We start from the raw sequence: 18,905 nt of genomic DNA, 5'->3' as shown, positions 1-18,905 counted from the left end.
TAGTTAAAGCTCAGGGAATTGGCTTCCAAGGAGATTGTGAATTCCCCATCATTGGAAGTTTTTAAGAACAGGTTAGACAAACACTGCTCAGGGCTGGTGTAGGTTTACTTGGTCCTGCCTCAGCACAGGGGGATGGACTAGATGACTTCTCTAGGTCCCTTCCAGCCCTGCATTTCCATGATTCTAGCTTTTAAAAAGACATCCAGTCTGGACTTAAAGATAAGCAAGCAGAGGCACAGGGAGGCAGTGTCTAGTTTCCTGAGCCAGGAACTTCTGGGTTCTAATCCCTGAAATATAGTTATGACTCTGGGGAAACCACCTAACCCAGGGGTGGGCAAACTTTTTGGCCTGAGGGACGCATCGGGTTTCGTAAATTGTATGGAGGACCAGTTAGGGGAGGGGGTCGTGGCCCGGCCCCCACCTCCTATCTGCCCCCCCCAGGACTCCTGCCCCATCCAACCCCCTCTGTTCCCTGACGGCCCCCCTGGAATCCCTGCCCCATCCACACACCCCCGTTCCCTGTCCTCTGACTGCCCCTGGACCCCCGCTGCCTCATCGAACCCCTCCTCTCATTCCTGACGCCCCCCCCCGGGACCCCTACCACCCCATCCAACCCCCCCTCCTTCCTGACTGCCCCCCCCGAACCTCTGCCCCTGACTGCCCCCTGCCGCCCCATCCAACCCCCCCCCCCTTCCTGACTGCCCCCCTGGGACCCCTGCCCCCATTCAACTCCACTGTTCCCCCGCCCACTGACCGCCCCGCCCCCTATCCACACCCCTGCCCCCTGACCACCACCCCGAAATCCCCTGCCCTCTATCCAACCCCCCCCCCCGGCTCCGTGCCCCCTTACTGCGCTGCCTGGAGCACCAGTGGCTGGTGGCGCTACAGCCGCGCCGCCTGGCTGGAGTTGGGCCATGCCGCCGCCGCCACCACCGCACAGCACAGAGACTGGGTCAGGCCAGGCTCTGCAGCTGCGCTGCCCCAGGAGCTCACAGCCCCGCCGCCCAGAGCATTGCGCTGGCGACGGAGCGAGCGAGCTGAGGCTGCGGGGGAGGGGGAACAGCGGTGGAGGGACTGGGACTAGCTCGGGGGCTGGGCAGGACGGTCCCTGCAGGCCGTAGTTTGCCCACCTCTGACCTAACCCCTCTGTGCCTCAAGTCAATAGCAGAGTAGAATCTTAACTCGATCCTTCCTGGCTCCAAGCTGCATGCTCAGACCACATGTCTACTGCATCCTTTCCATTACCTACAGACCGTGTTTTGGTATGTCATTTGTATGAGACACACTACAGTAAAGCACGGTGTTTTGTTTTATTTTGAATGAGATCCTGTCATTCCTCTCAGCCTGCCCCTAATAACCTTGGTCAGCACTCTCTGTGCCAATTCATAGACTATGAAAACTTCAGTCTCAATTCTCTTATCAATGGAAGGCCATAAACATGTCTGGGCAGTTGCCATTCTCTGACATGTGGAACATGCCCAGGAAATGGGTGAGTTGCACTGTAATAAAAGTGTATCCTTCTGTAGTAGCAGCATAGAATAGAATCATAGAATCATAGAATATCAGGGTTGGAAGGGACCTCAGGAGGTCATCTAGTCCAACCCCCTGCTCAAAGCAGGACCAATTCCCAACTAAATCATCCCAGCCAGGGCTTTGTCAAGCCGGGCCTTAAAAACCTCCAAGGAAGGAGACTCCACCACCTCCCTAGGTAACGCATTCCAGTGCTTCACCACCCTCCTAGTGAAATAGTGTTTCCTAATATCCAACCTAGACCTCCCCCACTGCAACTTGAGACCATTGCTCCTTGTTCTGTCATCTGCCACCATTGAGAACAGCCAAGTTCCATCCTCTTTGGAACCCCCCTTCAGGTAGTTGAAGGCTGCTATCAAATCCCCCCTCATTCTTCTCTTCTGGAGACTAAACAATCCCAGTTCCCTCAGCCTCTCCTCATAAGTCATGCGCTCCAGACCCCTAATCATTTTTGTTGCCCTCCGCTGGACTCTTTCCAATTTTTCCACATCCTTCTTGTAGTGTGGGGCCCAAAACTGGACACAGTACTCCAGATGAGGCCTCACCTATGTCGAATAAAGGAGAACGATCACGTCCCTCGATCTGCTGGCAATGCCCCTATTTATACAGCCCAAAATGCCGTTAGCCTTCTTGGCAACAAGAGCACACTGTTGACTCATATCCAGCTTCTCGTCCACTGTGACCCCTAGGTCCTTTTCTGCAGAACTGCTACCTAGCCACTCGGTCCCTAGTCTGTAGCAGTGCATAGGATTCTTCTGTCCTAGGTGCAGGACTCTGCACTTGTCCTTGTTGAACCTCATCAGTTTAACTCTCTGCGCTTGAAGTGACTGCTGTAACCCTACAGGCTTGATGCCAGCATACAGTGCCAAGTCCGGTATGGAAGGCAGGCCTGCTGCTATTCCTGCCTGATCAAATTAACCCATAAACCTAGGAGCAATGCTGGAGAGCAGAGTACCTAGCACTGCTTATCTCTCATTATTGTTATCTGGCCAACCATTTGCCACATGCCAGTTACTCATATAAAGAGTCCCTGATCCAGAGAGCTTAAAATTGAAAGACGCAGAATACAGGAAGTACCAGGACACACAGAAGCTGGGTCAGGTTAGACATTTGTAAATATACTTGTGTGTTTCTGCAGTTTTTTATAAACCAAAACCCAGCTCGGTTGGTGCCAAACACTCTATATCAGAGGCTCTTCCTGCTGTCCAGGTCTATTCCTTGAGGTGTCTCTTAAAATCCCCTGAATGGGAATTCGGAATTCCTCTTAAAGAGGCAGGGCCTGATTAACCACCAAACCACTCCTGTTTTACACTGGTTTCAATCATAGAATATCAGGGTTGGAAGGGACATCAGGAGGTCATGTAGTCCAACCCCCTGCTCAAAGCAGGACCAATCCCCAGACAGATTTTTACCCCAGTTCCCTAAATGGCCCCCTCAAGGATTGAACTCACAATCCTAGGTTTAGCAGGCCAAAGCTCAAACCACTGAGCTATCCCTCCCCCCATGGGCCAGACTAGAGTAAAACTGGAGTAACAGAGCAATAAATCAGGCCCACTGTCTGTTGTGTTAATTTTGATGGAGTAAGTGGGCTCGTAGAATCAACATGACCTTGTCTTGAGAGAAAGGTCTCCTTTAGATTAAGGAGATGGTAACACATACACTTGGGCCAAGATTTTCACAAGTGGTTACCAATTCTGAGTGCTCCATTTTTGGATGCCCAACTTGAGACAAGGGAAAGCACTGAGTATCCGCCCTCTTAAAACCAGGACCTTTAGAGTATCTTATAAGAATGGCCACATTGGGTCAGACAGTGGTTCACCTAGCCCAGTATCCTGTCTTCTGACAGTGGCCAGTGTCAAATGCTTCAGAGGTAATGAACAGAACAGGGCAATTAGTGAGTGATCTATCCCCTGTTGTCCAGTCCCAGCTTCTGGCAATCAAAGGCTTAGGGACATTCAGAGCATGGGGCTGCATCCCTGACCATTTTGGCGAATAGCAATTGATGGACCTATCCTCCATGAACTTATCTAGTTCTTTTTTGAACCCCATTATAGTTTTGGCCTTCACAACATCCACTAGCAACGATTTCCACAAGTTGACTGTGCATTGTGTGAAGAAGTACTTCCTTTTGTTTGTTTTAAACCTGCTGTCTATTAATTTCATTGGGTGATTGGTTCTTGTATTATGTGAAGGAGTAAATAACACTTCCGTATTCACTTTCTCCATACCATTCATGATTTTTTAGACCTCTATCATATCCCCCTTTAGTCATCTCTTTTCTAAACTAAACAGTCCCAGTCTTTTTAATCTCTCCTCATACAGTAGCTGTTCCAGACCCCTAATCGTTTTTGGTGCCTTTCTCTGTACTTTCTCCAATTCTAATACATCTTTTCTGAGATGGGGTGACTAGAACTACATGCAGTATTAAAAGTGTGGTTGTCCCATGGATTTAGATACTGGCATTATGATTTTTTTTGTCTTATTATCTATCCCTGTCCTAATGGTTCCGAATATTGCTAGCTTTTTTGGGTGCTGCTGCATATTGAACAGATGTTTTCAGAAAACTAACCACGATGACACCAAGATCTCTTCCTTCAGTGGTAACAACTAATTTAGATCCCATCATTTCGTATGTATAATTGGGATCACGTTTTCCAATGTGCATTACTTTGCATTTATCAACATAGAATTTCATCTGCCATTTTGTTGCCCAGTCAGCCAGTTTTGTGAGATACCTTTGTAGCTCTTCACAGTCAGCTTTGGTCTTAACTATCTTGAGTAATTTTGTATCATCTGGAAACATTGTCACCTCACTGTTTACCCCCTTTTCCAGATCATTTATGAATATGTTAAACAGCACAGGTCCCAGTACAGATCCTTGGGGACCCTCCTATTTACCTCTCTCCAATGTGAAAACTGATCATTTATTCCTACCCTTTGTTGCTTGTTTTTTCAGCAGTTACTGATCCATGACAGGACATTCCCTCTTATCCCAATACTGCTTTCTTTACTTAAGAGCCTTTGGTGTGGGACCTTGTCAAAGACTTTCAGAAAGTCCAAGTAAACTGTATTAACCGGATCATCATTGTCCACATGCTTGATGGTACCCTCAAAGAATTCTAATAGATTGGTGAGGTATGATTTCCCTTTACAAGAGCCGTGTTGACTCTCCCCCAACATGTTCATCTACATGTCTGATTTATCTGTTCTTTCAACAAATATATCTGTTCTTTCAACCAATTTGCCTGGTACTGAAATTAGGCTTACCAGCCTGCAATTGCCAGGATCACTTCTGGAGCCTTTTTAAAAAAAATCCATGTCACATTAGCTATTCTCCAGTCATCTGGTACAGAAGCTGATTTAAGTAATAGGTTACATACCACAGTTAATAGTTCTGCAGTTTCATATTTGAGTTTCTTCAGAACTCTTGGGTGAATACCATTTGGTCCTGCTGACTTATTACTGTTTAATTTATCAATTTGTTCCAAACCTCATCTACTGACTTCTCAATCTGGGACAGTTCCTCAGATTTGTGACCTAAAAAGAATGGCTCAGATGTGGGAATCTCCCTCACATCCTCTACAGTGAAGACCAATGCAAAAAAATTCATTTTGCTTCTCCACAACAGCCTTGTCTTCCCCAAGTGCTCTTTTAGCACTGCTATTGTCCAGTGGCCCATTCATTATTTGGAAGGCTTCCTCCTTTTGATGTATTTTTTAAAAAAATGCTTTTGCTGTTAGTCTGTGTCTCTTTTGCTAGTTGCTCTTCAAATTCTTTTCTGGCCTGCCTAATTATACTTGACTTGCTAGAGTTTATGCTCCTTTCTATTTTCCTCACCAGGATTTGACTTTCTGTTTTTAAAGGATGTCTTTTTGACCCTATCTGCCTCTTTTACACTATTGTTTAGCCATAGTAGCATGTTTTGATCCTCTTGCTGTTTTTTGTTTTTATTTATTAGTTATTTTATTTCATACTATTTTTATTTATTTGTTATTTTTATCTCAGGTTGAAGTATCCCAAATTCCAAGTCACTTTTGGAAAATCTCGGCCCTGATTCATACGTTATCTCTCTGCTCCGAGCCAGAGAGACATTAAACTGTCCATGTAGCCTAGCCACACAACCCAACACACACAGAGATGCCTCTTATTTAAACAATCAAAGCCAACAGAGAGTGTATTTTCTAAGACTTCATGACCAGCTGGAGGAATGGAGTGGAGGTCATGGAGGTCATTTTGTTATAAACATTCCTCTCCCTCATCAATTGTGTCTTGAGCTGCATCAGCGGCTGCTACTGTGGACCTGTTTACAGTACCAGCATTTTCTAGTGGCTAATAAAGAGTACTGTAACCAACAGGAAAGCAGGGCTTCATTTCTCGTCACTGTATTATCAAACCAACAGCACTTCCATCAGCACACAGGACAGCTGAAGTGCTGCATCATATAAATCCATAAAGGCATAAATCTCTACTAGTGAGGGTAATTAACCATGGGAACAACTTACCAAGAGTGGTGACGGATTCGCCAACACTGGCCATTTTTAAATCAAGATTGGATGTTTGTCTAAAAGATACTCTCTAGGAATTATTGTGGGGAAGTTCTATGGCCTGTGTTACACAGATGATCAGATCAGATGATCACAATGGTCCCCTCTGGCCTTGAAATCTATGCATGGAGCTGATTTCCAAGGTGCAGATTTTGTCCCCTCATAAAATAATGTTCCTTATGCAGCCGGTTGACCTGGGATTTCCTGCCTGCTGTGAACACCAGAGGGAAGCCCAGGCATGGCATGTGGCCAGTTATCCCCACCAACTGTCTCCTATCAGAGAGGTTCAGAGATGTGGCTGGCAGTTATGCGGAAGTACTGCAGAAGCTGATAAAAGGAATGTTCTACAGGACTGGAATGACAGGAATGCTTAGGAGGGTTGGGAGACATCTCAGGGTTATGATATACACACACGAGTAAGGTTAATATTAGCATAGGGTGGAGAAGAAACAAGGAGGGTTGGGCTAACTGGTTGCAGGCAGCTGGCAGGTGAATATTTAGAGCCAATGAGCTCTGCTCCCTCTCTCCTATATACGTTTCAACACATACACACTGCATTACCTACGTGTATCTGCTGCTCTTACCTAGTCCCATGCTGAACTCGACAGGTGTCAGGTACCCATTATTGTCCTGCTCCAGGCTGTCAAAGACAGCCTCCAGCTGTTCTGGGGTCAGGGGCAGTTCGCTCTGCAGCCGCTGGACAGACAGGAGGAGGAACAAAATAAATACCAAACTCTGGACCCACCTACAGCCCAGCTCAAGTCTTTCCAATGACTCCCACTGGGCTTGGATCAGTGCCCTCACACCCACCCTACTGGGAGTGAGATGCTACAACTGTTAAGGCAATGCCGCTGAGCCAGAATGAAGTAGTTTGGAATCCCATCAGCACAGGGAACTGGATTAATGGGCAGGACTGTGCAGAGGGCATTTTGCTTTCTACAGGTTACTTGGTTCTGAGGAGCATTCTTCCAGGATCGGCCCTTATCCCCAACTTCTTCCAGTACCACCTGTTATGTTTTTAGTTGTCCTCTATCATCTACTGGGCTTTTCCTGTCATTCTGACTGAAGAGGGCTGGCTGTGGCTCTCTCAGAGCATCAACAGCTCTTTGTGGCCAGTTAGAAGTACTGCTTATGGCATAACAATGTGGTATTATGGGTACCAGCGCCCTCACCCATGCTACTCCTATCAAAGAGGACACATGGTCGTGGGAACTGGGATTCAGAAGATGATCTGGGTTGAACTCCCTGCTCTGCCACAAACTTCTTGTGTGGCCTTGGGCAAGTCATTTAATCTCTTTGTGCCTCAGTTCCCCATTTGTAAAAGGAGAATAATGATACAAATCTAAATAGACAAAGGGTGGGAGAAAGAAGATTAACTCTTCAGGGCAGGGACTAATCTCTTACTATGTGTATGTGCAGCTCCCAGCACAATGGGCCATGATCTCAGCTGGGGCTCCTCTGAGTTACCATAATACACATAGCGAAAACCACAGCAGAGATCCTAATAGTGCTTGTTAAACATACAGCTCTGGCTTAAGTTTAATAAAACCTCTTCTTAAAAGCACATGAAACTAGGCATTGCACAACCCAATACAAAATGACTCAACAACTCTTGTTTATTAAACATAGTATATGCTGGTAATGTTAATTGTTCAGAAAGAGCTGGGACAGAACAGAATCCCAGTGTGACCTTCCCGATATGTACACTAAAGGGAATTATCCTGCTTTTGATACAGCTGTAAAACCCCAAGATTTTAACTCAAAATAGACAGCAGAGAGATGCCTCTCTCCAGATCACAGTCATAATTCAGTCCTGGAGTTAGTTTTTAAAGGAGAGAGACCATCCACAGACATTATAGGTACAACCAAGGTGAGAAAAATCGTGCAATGTGGCCTGTTATGGGGGCCGTGGTGGGGAGGTGGGACAATATTTTTGTAAAATAAATCCCCTTCCCTGCCCCGCACTCTAGAGTAGGCCGGGGTAGTGGTGATGGTAAAGGGGGCGAGTTTTTGGGAAAATTCTGACAACTTTCCTCCTTCTCCACCCCAAAATTAGAAATTTCCATCGAAATGTTATTAAAAAAAAAAAAAAATCACTCTGCTTCAGTTCTCTCTGTTTTCCAGTGGGCTACTGGTGCAGTCCACCTGAGAGGGGCCATGAGACAACAGAGGTTATACGTGGCCTGACCAAGAGCACCCAGCAGTGTGTGGTAAAGCAGTCCCCCTTGAGTGCAGCCTTCTGGCTCACCTGGTTCCATAGCTTCCTGCCCGGAAGCAGAGCAGGAGGGATTCTTCTCCTTACCTGCATGTCCAGCTTGGTGATGAAGCCCTTCTCCTCCTTGTCACACAACTGAAAGAGCTCCCTGGCCTTTTCCAGCATCTCCACCTGCACGTCCCCTGCTTCGCTCAGGCGGAGGCTGGAGGAGGCACTGGCAGCCACCCCATCCTCTTCCTCTTCCTCCCAGAGGGCATCCAGGAGCTCTCCCCTCCGGTTCTCCATCTTCCCAAAGCTCTCCCGGCCAGGGTCCAACAGCTGGGGTGGAGGAAGCTGAAACAGTTAAATTAAAATGAACTGCAGTTCACACGTGCTCCAACCCACCACACACAGGCTTCAGAGAGAGGCCAACTCACTGCAGGTTACCTAGTAACATAACGCCTCCTTGGTGGGAAGCACAGTATTAAGAGCCTCTCACATCTCTGACTGGGGTCACTGGGGAGGCAGGAGAAGAGGCCTCAGATGGAGAGACGGCAATACCTCTGATTGCCTCACAAAGAGCTGCCAGCTACAAACAAGGCGCAGGCATTGCTGAACTGATATCAGAGAGCTAATGCTGCTGACTGCGATGGGGCTGGCTCTTGCCATGTCCTCACACAAAGACGTGCACATCTTCTGCTCAGTCTTGCAGTGAAGTCACAATTCTCCATTGGCAACAGTTGGTTGCCAGGAAAGATTCAACAGGATGGGATCACGAACTAAGAGAAGATGGTACAGGAAGGAGCAAGGCTCTTATTTAAACAAACCGAGCAATTTTCAAGAAGGGCTGCATATTGTTTAAGGCACTGGGCTACGACCCAGGAGAGCTGGGTGCAATTCCTGGTTCTGCCATGGGCAAGTCACTTTAGTCTCTGTGCCTTAATTTCCCACATACACAATGGGATAATAATCCTTCCTTACAGGGGCCACTTTTCCTTCTTATCTCCAAGCCTACATGTTCTGAGAACTCAAAAGCTGCCAAATAGAATTTTAATCTAAAATGTTAATTTTGTTGAAACACACACACACACACACACACACACACACACACTTTTCAGCTGCCATTGAAAACAATTTCCAATAAGTTATGAGGATCTAAAAATAAAGGCATCAACTTGACTATAGCACTGCTACTGTGATACTGTGCATGTGTACACACACACCACCTTCCAAGTGAGAGGTCCAGTACAGTTCCCTGTAGACTGTTTTTCCTTATTACCAGTAACACATTTTAAGCTTCCTGAACCAAATTGCTTTAGATTTCAACTCTGCATTGCAGGGGAGGAGTGAGTGGGACAAGAGGATGGAAACAGATTTAACAGCACTAGCCAAGGAATTTATTTAATGTTCAAGAAATTAAAACCATTGTACAGGTGCAAGAACAATAGCTGAGTGAATTTTTGTTTGCACTCTTGATACGCTGGAAGGACAAAGAATGTCATGTACGTAAGCAAGAAGTAACTGACACTAACACAAAAGGACTAGGCAGTTATGTACCACGCTATTGACTTTTTGTTCATTATTGCTATTTGGAGAGTTAAAATGTGGCTCTGCTCTGAAAAGTGAGTAAAAAGGTGCCATTTTTACCTAAGAGATCTCTTCCCTGAGAGCATTCAGAATCAGGTCTCCTGATCTTTAGCAGCAACCATGACGACATATTTATTTACAGTATATTATTCAGATGTCTCTGTGTGCTGTATAGATCTCCAGACAAGCGGTGGTCCCTGGTAAACAACGGAAACTAAACTGGAAGTTGAGCTGTGTGGAAGCCCATTTGTTTGTATCGGTCATTACAGTTGCATTCATTAACCCCCCAACACCACCCCCATTTACTATAATAAGCCTTTATACTTATTGTTCTTGTAGTCCTGTAGAGCCAATACAACATTTGGAGACTGAGTTGGACTCTATTCCAGCTTATGTATCATTATCTTAACTGTTAACTCATTCCTGACTGCAGAATCTTTACAGAAAGAACTCAGCTTGATTTTCACATTCTGGGTTGAGACTGCAGGGTTGGCACTCACAAAAACCATCCTTGGACTGTGTAGCTTTATGAATGTCTAAGGAGACAGGTTAGGTGGCTATACCTTGATGGGTGATAATTATGGGCAGTAACAGGCTATACTGCAGAAGCTCCCAGGAGAGAAGAGCTCATCCAGATCACTGTTTCATAAGTGGGTGATTTCCTCGGTGTCTCCTATTGCATAGGAAAGTTAAATGATTTAATAAAGAGTCATCACTACTACCACTGTTTTTCTAAAACAGACTGGAATAGGTTTATCTTCCTCTGAGCCTGAGGGACACAATTTGGTCAATAGAGTGGTGGAGTAAATTCACACTCAGAGCACTGTAAAGTAAAAAACTTCATGCCCAGGGTTTCAAGCACCACATAATCTGGGCCTTTACCAATGACAGGTGGGAGAGTGGTGAGTCTGACAATGCCAACCTTATGCATCTGTTAGCTTAGCTGATTGGAGTCTTGCTGGAGTCCAATGTCATCTTCAGAATGTCACCCTGTAGTAAACAGAGAGCTTGCTCTGCTTGGGGTGTGAGAAGAAGGTGGCTTTGCTGTTTGAGAGAACACTGGGTGATTCTGGAGCTGACACAAAGGTAATTCTGTCTTCTTACTGATGAGTGGCAATGCCGGCCAGAGTGGGAGGGTACCATGGCTGGTGTGTTGGAGAGGAGGGATTGCAAGACAAGAGGAAGAGCAGCATCAGCATTGTACAGATAGGAGGTAACGAGGAACAAAACAAATATGTGAAAAAAAGTCCCATTCAATTATGTCATGCAATAGGGGACAGCCAAAAAATGACAAATTTTTAAAATGCTTATATACCAATGCTAGAAGTCTAAATAATAAGATGGGTGAACTAGAGTGCCTAGTATTAAATAAGGATATTGACAGAAACCTGGTGGAATGAGGATAATCAATGGGACACAGTAATACCAGGGTACAAAATATATTGGAAGGACAGAACAGGTCGTGCTGGTGGGGGAGTGGCACTATATGTGAAAGAAAGCGTAGAATCAAATGAAGTAAAAATCTTAAATGAACTAAATTGTACTATAGAATCTCTATGGGTAGTAATTCCATGTCTGAAAAATAAGACTATAGCAGTAGGGCTATGTTACAGACCACCTGACCAGGGTGGTGTTAGTGACTCTGAAATGCTCAAGGAGATTAGAGAGGCTATTAAAATAAAAAACTCAATAAGAATAATGGGGGATTTCAGCTATCCCCACATTGACTGGGTACACATCACCTCAGGAAAGGATGCTGATATAAAGTTTCTTGACACCTTAAATGACTGCTTCTTGGAGCAGCTGGTCCTGGAACCCACAAGAGGAGAGGCAATTCTTGATTTCGTCCTAAGTAGAGCACAGGATCAGGTCCAAGAGGTGAATATAGCTGGACCACTCGGTAATAGTGACCATAATATAATTAAATTTAACATCCTTGTGGCGGGGAAAACTCCACAGTGGCCCAACACTGTAGCATTTAATTTCAGAAAGGGGAACTACACAAAAATGAGGAGGTCAGTGAAACAGAAATTAAAAGGTACAGCACCAAAAGTAAAATCCCTGCAAGCTGCGTGGAAACTTTTTAAAGAAACCATAATAGAGGCCCAACTTAAATGTATACCCCACATTAAAAAACATAGTAAAAGAACCAAAAAAGAGCCACCGTCGTTAAACAACAAAGTAAAAGAAGCAGTGAGAGGCAAAAAGGCATCCTTTAAAAAGTGGAAGATAAATCCTAATGAGGAAAATAGAAAAGAGCATAAACTCTGGCAAATGAAGTGTAAAAATATAATTAGAAAGACCAAAAAAGAATTTGAAGAACAGCTAGCCAAAGACTCCAAAAGTAATAGCAAATTTTTTTTTAAATACATCAGAAGCAGGAAGCCTGCTAAACAACCAGTAGGACCACTGGACGATCAAGATGCTAAAGGAGCACTCAAAGACGATAAGGCCATTGCGAGAAACTAAATGAATTCTTTGCATCGGTCTTCACTGTTGAGGATGTGCGGGAGATTCCCAAACCTGAGCCATTCTTTTTGGGTGACAGATCTGAGGAACTGTCCCAAATTGAGGTGTCATTAGAGGTGGTTTTGGAACAAATTGATAAACTAAACAGTAATAAGTCTCCAGGACCTGATGGTATTCACCCAAGAGTTCTGAAGGAACTCAAATGTGAAATAGCAGGACTACTAACTGTCACCTGTAACCTATCATTTAAATCAGCTTCTGTACCAAATGACTGGAGGATAGCTAATGACAGGCCAATTTTTTAAAAGGGCTCCAGAGGTGACCCTGGCAACTACAGGCCAGTAAGCCTCACTTCAGTACCAGGCAAATTGGTTGAAATTATCGTAAAAAACAAGATTGTCAGACACACAGATGAACATAATTTGTTGGGAAATAGTCAACATGGTTTTTGTAAAGGGAAATCATGCCTCACCAATTTACTAGAATTCTTTGAGGGGGTCAACAAGCATGCGGACAAAGGAGATCCAGTGGATATAGTGGATTTAGATTTTCAGAAAGCCTCTGACAAGGTCCCTCACCAAAGGCTCTTAAGCAAAATAAGCAGTCATGGAATTAGAGGGAAGGTTCTCTCATGGATTGGTAACTGGTTAAAAGATAGGAAACAAAGGGTAGGAATAAATGGTCAGAGGTAAATAGTGATGTCCCGCAGAGATCTGTACTGGGCCCAGTCCTATTTAACATATTTATAAACAATCTGGAAAAAGGGGTAAACAGTGAGGTGGCAAAATTTGCAGATGATACAAAACTACTCAAGATAGTTAAGTCCCAGGCAGACTGAGAAGAGCTACAAAAGGATCTCAAAAAACTGGGTGACTGGGCAACAAAATGGCAGATGAAATTTAATGTTGATAAATGCAAAGTAATGCACATTGGAAAACATAATCCTAACTATACATATACAATGATAGGATCTAAATTATCTGTTACCACTCAAGAAAGAGATCTTGGAGTCATTGTCGATAGTTCTCTGAAATCATCCACTCAATTCAGTGGTTTGAGCACTGGCCTGCTAAACCCAGGGTTGTGAGTTCAATCCTTAAGGCAGCCATTTAGGGATCGGGGGCAAAAATCTGTCTGGGGATTGGTCCTGCTTTGAGCAGGGGGTTGGACTAGATGACCTCCTGAGGTCCCTTCCAACCCTGATATTCTATGATTCTATGAATGTGCAGCGACAGTCAAAAAAGCAAACAGAATGTTGGGAATCATCAAGAAAGGGATAGATAATATGACAGAAAATATCATATTGCCTCTAAATAAATCCATGGTATGCCCACACCTTGAATACTGCGTGCAGATGTGGTCGCCCCATCTCAAAAAAGATATATTGGAATTGGAAAAGGTTCAGAAAAGGGCAACAAAAATGACTAGGGATATAGAATGGCTTCCGTATGAGGAGAGATTAATAAAACTGGGACTTTTCAGCTTGGAAAAGAGGCGACTAAGGGGGGATATGATAGAGGTCTATAAAATCATGAGTGGTATAGAGAAAGTAAATAAGGAAGTATTATTTACTCCTCATAATACAAGAACAAGGGGCCACCAAATGAAATTAATAGATAGCAGGTTTAAAACAAACACAAGAAAGTATTTTTTTCACGCAATGCACCGTCAACCTCTGGAACTCCTTGCCAGAGGGTGTTGTGAAGGCCAATACTATAACGGGGTTCAAAGGGGAGCTAGATAGATTCATGGAAGATAGGTCCATCAATGGCTATTAGCCAGGATGGGCAGGAATGGTGTCCCTGGCCTCTGTTTGCCAGAAGTTGGGATTGGGTGACAGGGCATGTTCTTATGCTCTTATGACAAAAAAAGCCTGCTCTGTGGTGCGTGTAGGTGGCGGTGGGATATCTTCCATCACTGCCAGCACACACAAGGCCTTGTCTTCCTTGTTAGGAGATTAATCATTTCCATTTCAAAAGTGGGAGCAGCCCACATGGATAATGAGCCCAAGGCACTTTTCTTTGGTACATAAAAGGTTGAAGAGGCAGGATATTCTTGCCCAATTATGAGACCTATTCATAAGCTGGAATCAACCATCTCCAAGACAAATTGCTACCCTCCACCCCCAGCACTTTATCATTTTATCAAAAGACCCCATTTTATTATAGTTCCCAAGTAATTAGCAGAGCTAAAAGCCTTCTAATTAGAAGACCTGGGACTTGCTGCGGGCAAAGTGAATCTGAAAGGGTTTGAATTACCCAGCTAAAGGGTTAGCTAATTAATTCTGCATTTCGAGAGAGTTCTCTCTTGTATAGAATGCTCCATTGGCTCTGGTCTTCATGTGACCCTGGCTGACTTGAACAGAAATAAAAACATATTAAATAAAAGGGAACATGGTAAGCAAACCACTCAAAACTTTCAGTGACTTTTCTCTACATGACCATTTATTAAGAAGTTCTTCTTCACTTGTGTACAGAGCCCAGTGGTATCCAAGTTCTGCCCCTCAGTTGGCCAGAACTGTCAGCTTGCTAGGAGCCCAAGAGCTACAGCTAGCTTGCATCAACAGAGCGGGTGCCTTCATCTTTAGTGCCAAGGAGCAGCCCACAGAGACTACAGGTCCCAGGACCCAGTGCTTTACCTCAAGCCAAGTGGCTTGCCCCAGTAAGGCCCCTGCCTTCAGGATGCGAACTAACAAACATGACATTTTACTATAATTTAGAACGAGATGCACACACTAGGGAAGGACAGGAGCACCCTCAGGATTACATTGCTCCCATGCCAGCTGGGTAGGAAATTCATTTAGATGATCCTGGGTGAGGACTGTCATCTAAGTCTAAGTGGTACTGGGGCATCTGGACTGAAGGAGGAGAGTCCTTACTGATGCCTGGATGGGACTCTGGTTCTGCTGGTGTAAACCAGACAGACGCTTTCCCTGCTGGATGGTTGTTGGCAATGTGGTGCAGGACAAGCTCTGAGTCAAAAAGCCGCACAGCTCTAAAGGAGAGGCCTGTAAGCACAGCACACCTCGTAAACCTGGGCTGAGCGGGACCCAAGCCTTGTGGGTTACAGCAGCTGTTTCCTGCCACAGGCTTTGTTCTGGCCCAGCAGGCAGCAAAGACAGTCACTGGATCCTGTGGGAGCAGCTTCCTTAGCAAGAAGGCCTCAAGGAAATGGACCCCAGGCCTTAGCTCAGAATGGAGTGTCCCTGCCTAGACACAGCGGAATCAATCGCCAGTCAAGGTGCTGCCTGCAGGTCTTGCTTTACTGAGGCAGGGAGTCCACACAGAGTGTAAGTGGGGCTTTAATCCCACACCCCCATGCCTTTTAGTTAATCATTATAAAGAGTCAGCACTAAACAACATGAAACTAGTTTCCAGACGGGCTGAGCAATGCCAGAGAGGCAGTGTGGGCTAGAGGGTGGGGGACCATTCTGGGCCTGCCTCTGCCCTGCTGCATGACCTGGGGCAAATCACTTCATCTCCCTGTGCCTGCCATGTGGCCAACTCTAAGGTTACCATTTGTCCGGATTACCCCGGACATGTCCGGCTTTTTGAGCTAAAAATAGCGTCCGGGGAGAATTTGTAAATGTCCGGACTTCCCCCCCATGCAGAGCGCGTGCGGCTAACAGGGCAGCCGGCCGGATGGTGCCACTTACATGGGGCTCCGACAGCCAGAGAGACCCTCCTCCGCTTCCCCTGCAGCAGAGATCACTCCCTCCCTGCATTCGCAGATCGCCTCCGGCAGTCTGGAGCTCCTCCCCTGCTCCTCCTCCCCTGCTGCCCAGCGTGCCGGGACGAGTGGCAGGGTAAGGGGGCCAGGGGGTCGGAGAAGGGGCAGGGAGGTTCTGGAGGGGGCAGTCAAGAGACGGGGGCAGGGGTCGGGAGTTCGGGGGGGGCTTTCTGGGGGTGTGTGGATAAGGTTTTGGGCAGTCAGGGTACAGGTAGGGGGTAGGGTCCTGGGGGGCAGTTAGGGTGGGGGGGGTCTTAGGAGGGGGCAGTTAGGGGACAAGGAACAGGGAGGCTTAGGTAGGGGGCGGGGTTCTGGAGGGCAGTTAGGAGCAGGGGTCCCAGGAGGGGGCAGTCAGGGGACAAGAAGCAGGGGGGGGGGGTTGGGAGTTCTGGGGGTGGGGCTGTCAGGGGGCAGGGGTGGGGAGAGGGATCGGAGCAGTCAGGGGACAGGGAGCAGAGGGGTTTAGATGGGTCGGGAGTTCTGGGGGGGGCTGTCAGGGGGTGGGGAGTGGTTGGATGGGGCGTGGGAGTCCCAGGGGTCTGTCTGAGGGTGGGGGTGTGGATAAGGGTTGGGGCACTCAGGGTACAGGTAGGGTCCTAGGGGGCCAGTTAGGATGGGGGAAGGGTGTCAGGAGGGGGCAGTCAGGGGACAAGAGGCAGGGAGGCTTAGGTAGGGGGTGGAGTCCTGGGGGGCAGTTAGGGGCAGGGGTCCCAGGAGGGGGCAGTCAGGGGACAAGGACCGGGGGGAGGGTTGGGGGTTCTGAGAGGGGCGGGAAGTGGGAGGGAGTGGGAGGGGCAGGGGCGGGGCTAGGGCAGGAGTCAGGGGCACCGGAACAGGGAGAGCCAGGGGGGCATGGCCCCCACACTTTTTCCTGGCCATATGGGCGAGCGACAGGGGGAGGGAGTGGAGAGGAGTAAGCAGGGGGCAGGGTCTTCGGGGGAAGAGACAGCATGGGAGTGGGGCCTTTGGGAAAGGGGCAGTGTGGGGGTGGGGGCTCAGGGAGAAGGGGCGGTGCAGGGGGGGAGCAGGGCCATGGTTCGGGTGCCAGTGGACATCCACACACACACTTTTAGGGACCTTCTGCCACTTCTGTCATGAGTCTCATAATAGCTGGAGTTTTATTTAAAGCCCCAGCTCCTGGAGACAGGAGATTAAGAGAGAATCCCAGCTTTCATTTAAAAAAAAAAGTAGTGGTAAGTTTCTAGCCCTTATGTTTGAAGAGAAAAGGTTGAAGGTGTGAGCTGAGCACTCCCGAAGGCTCACAAAGTGGAAGGCAAAGAAAAAACAAATCCCAAAGCTCTTATTTGGGGGGGGGAAGAGAGGGGAAATCTCAAGATTTTTAAACCAGTCTCCTTTTTTAGTGCCCGACTCGTGGTTTCTGACTGCTTGGCAGGACTGTGCCTGTGTCCCCTCACTGCTTGTGTCTGTCTTATCTATTTAGGCTGGAAGTACTTTGGGGCAAGGACTGCCTGTCGGTGTGTTTGTACGTGGCTACTTTGGGAGTACAAATAAAACCCTTCCTAATTATTAGGAGTTGACATCCAAAAGCGTCAGTCTTTGTCTCTATTCTCTTTTGATTTTAATAATGCTGGGGGGTGGGGTCTTATGTCAGTAGGAGGCTTGAAAATAGATGTAAGGGACCTGATTAAAATGCTGGTGGCTACTAGCACCTCATCTACATTAATGCTACCACAGGGTGGATGTGACCTGTGAGCTCTGCTCTGTGTACAGGTGCTGTCTCTTTCACAGCCTGTAGGGAATTAGACTGTGGAATGCTTCATGTCCAGTCAAGGCAGGAGAAGGTGGGAAAGGAAAGCAGGGTGTCTTTATTCACAATAAGTCCTTGCAGGCGTTATTTATCTTCAGAACTCCCAACAGCCCAATGAGGTTGGTCACTGGTCAATCACTGTTTTGCACATGAGGAAAACGGAGACACCGGCTGGCTGAATGACTTGCCCATTGTCTGTGTTCAGAGCCAGGATTAGTATGTGCGCGTGTGTATGTTCAGAATGGGTGTTGTTTTCATTCCTAGGTATTTGCAGAGAGCTCCTCCCAGTCCGAAGGGGTGCCATGAGAGAAAGGGCAGAGCTGCTTGTGGGGAAATGTTACGACTGGGAAATCAAGAGCGGCATAACTCTGACCTTGCCTCGTCTCTCCCCAAAGGTGATTTAAGTTTTGAGTTAAAAACAATCCAGCCATTTGCTGAGAATGAGGAGAGGAGAAAAACCCTTTTCCGATTATAAAGCAATTCTTGCCACTTTAAAAATACCCAACAACAACAAAACCCCAGCTGTAGTGCCAAAGGGGTTTAGGCTAGAAAGCTGACACTCAGTAGGGGGGAGGTGTTTGAGGAGAACATGTGACTTTCTGTGCGCCAGGAATATAGTTACAGTTTGTCTGAGAGTTACAAGGGCTCATACATGTCCATTAGCTTTCTTAATAATAATGTTAATGTTTTTAAGAAGATATCTCCCAATGCACCAAAGCCCAAATTCAGCAACACTTGTTTGTTATTAAGTGTGCAGTCATGCTTAAAAGTCATGCACCTGCATAAGTGCTTTGCTGGATCAGACTAGTAAGAAAAGAAGATTGCACAGCAAGTAATTTAGGTTCACATTAAAACATTTAGGGAGTACCATCTCATTCTATGCAATGGGCTCAGTTGTGCATTGACCGTTCCATATGATCCTTTAATGTGAGCATTGAATGAGCCAGGGGTTGTGTAGAAATAATAGCATCATGTATGTAATGCCCAGGCACGAAAGGGGCAACGTTAAGTTTGCATATGCTACCTGAACAGTAGCACTTCCTCTCTTCTAAGTGCTAAAATGTACATGCTGAAATATTCTCTT

The 18,905-nt window shown here is 46.4% G+C and overlaps 1 protein-coding gene across 1 annotated transcript in view; it reads right to left on the bottom strand.

The window, feature by feature from the left end:
• Nucleotides 1-18,905, bottom strand: part of CRACR2B (calcium release activated channel regulator 2B) — a 62,886-nt gene that overhangs the window by 40,687 nt on the left and 3,294 nt on the right. Inside the window, exons 2-3 of the mRNA XM_065404241.1 lie at nucleotides 8,377-8,622; nucleotides 6,659-6,770 (exon numbers count right to left, since the gene is read on the bottom strand). Of these exons, the coding sequence (XP_065260313.1) occupies nucleotides 6,659-6,770; nucleotides 8,377-8,622 (358 nt within the window). The remainder of the gene's footprint in view (nucleotides 1-6,658; nucleotides 6,771-8,376; nucleotides 8,623-18,905) is intronic.

Source organism: Emys orbicularis, chromosome 4 (assembly GCF_028017835.1).
Source record: "Emys orbicularis isolate rEmyOrb1 chromosome 4, rEmyOrb1.hap1, whole genome shotgun sequence".
Taxonomy (NCBI): domain Eukaryota; kingdom Metazoa; phylum Chordata; order Testudines; family Emydidae; genus Emys; species Emys orbicularis.
Note: the sequence above shows the minus strand (reverse complement) of the source record. Positions and strands in the feature narration are given on the sequence as shown.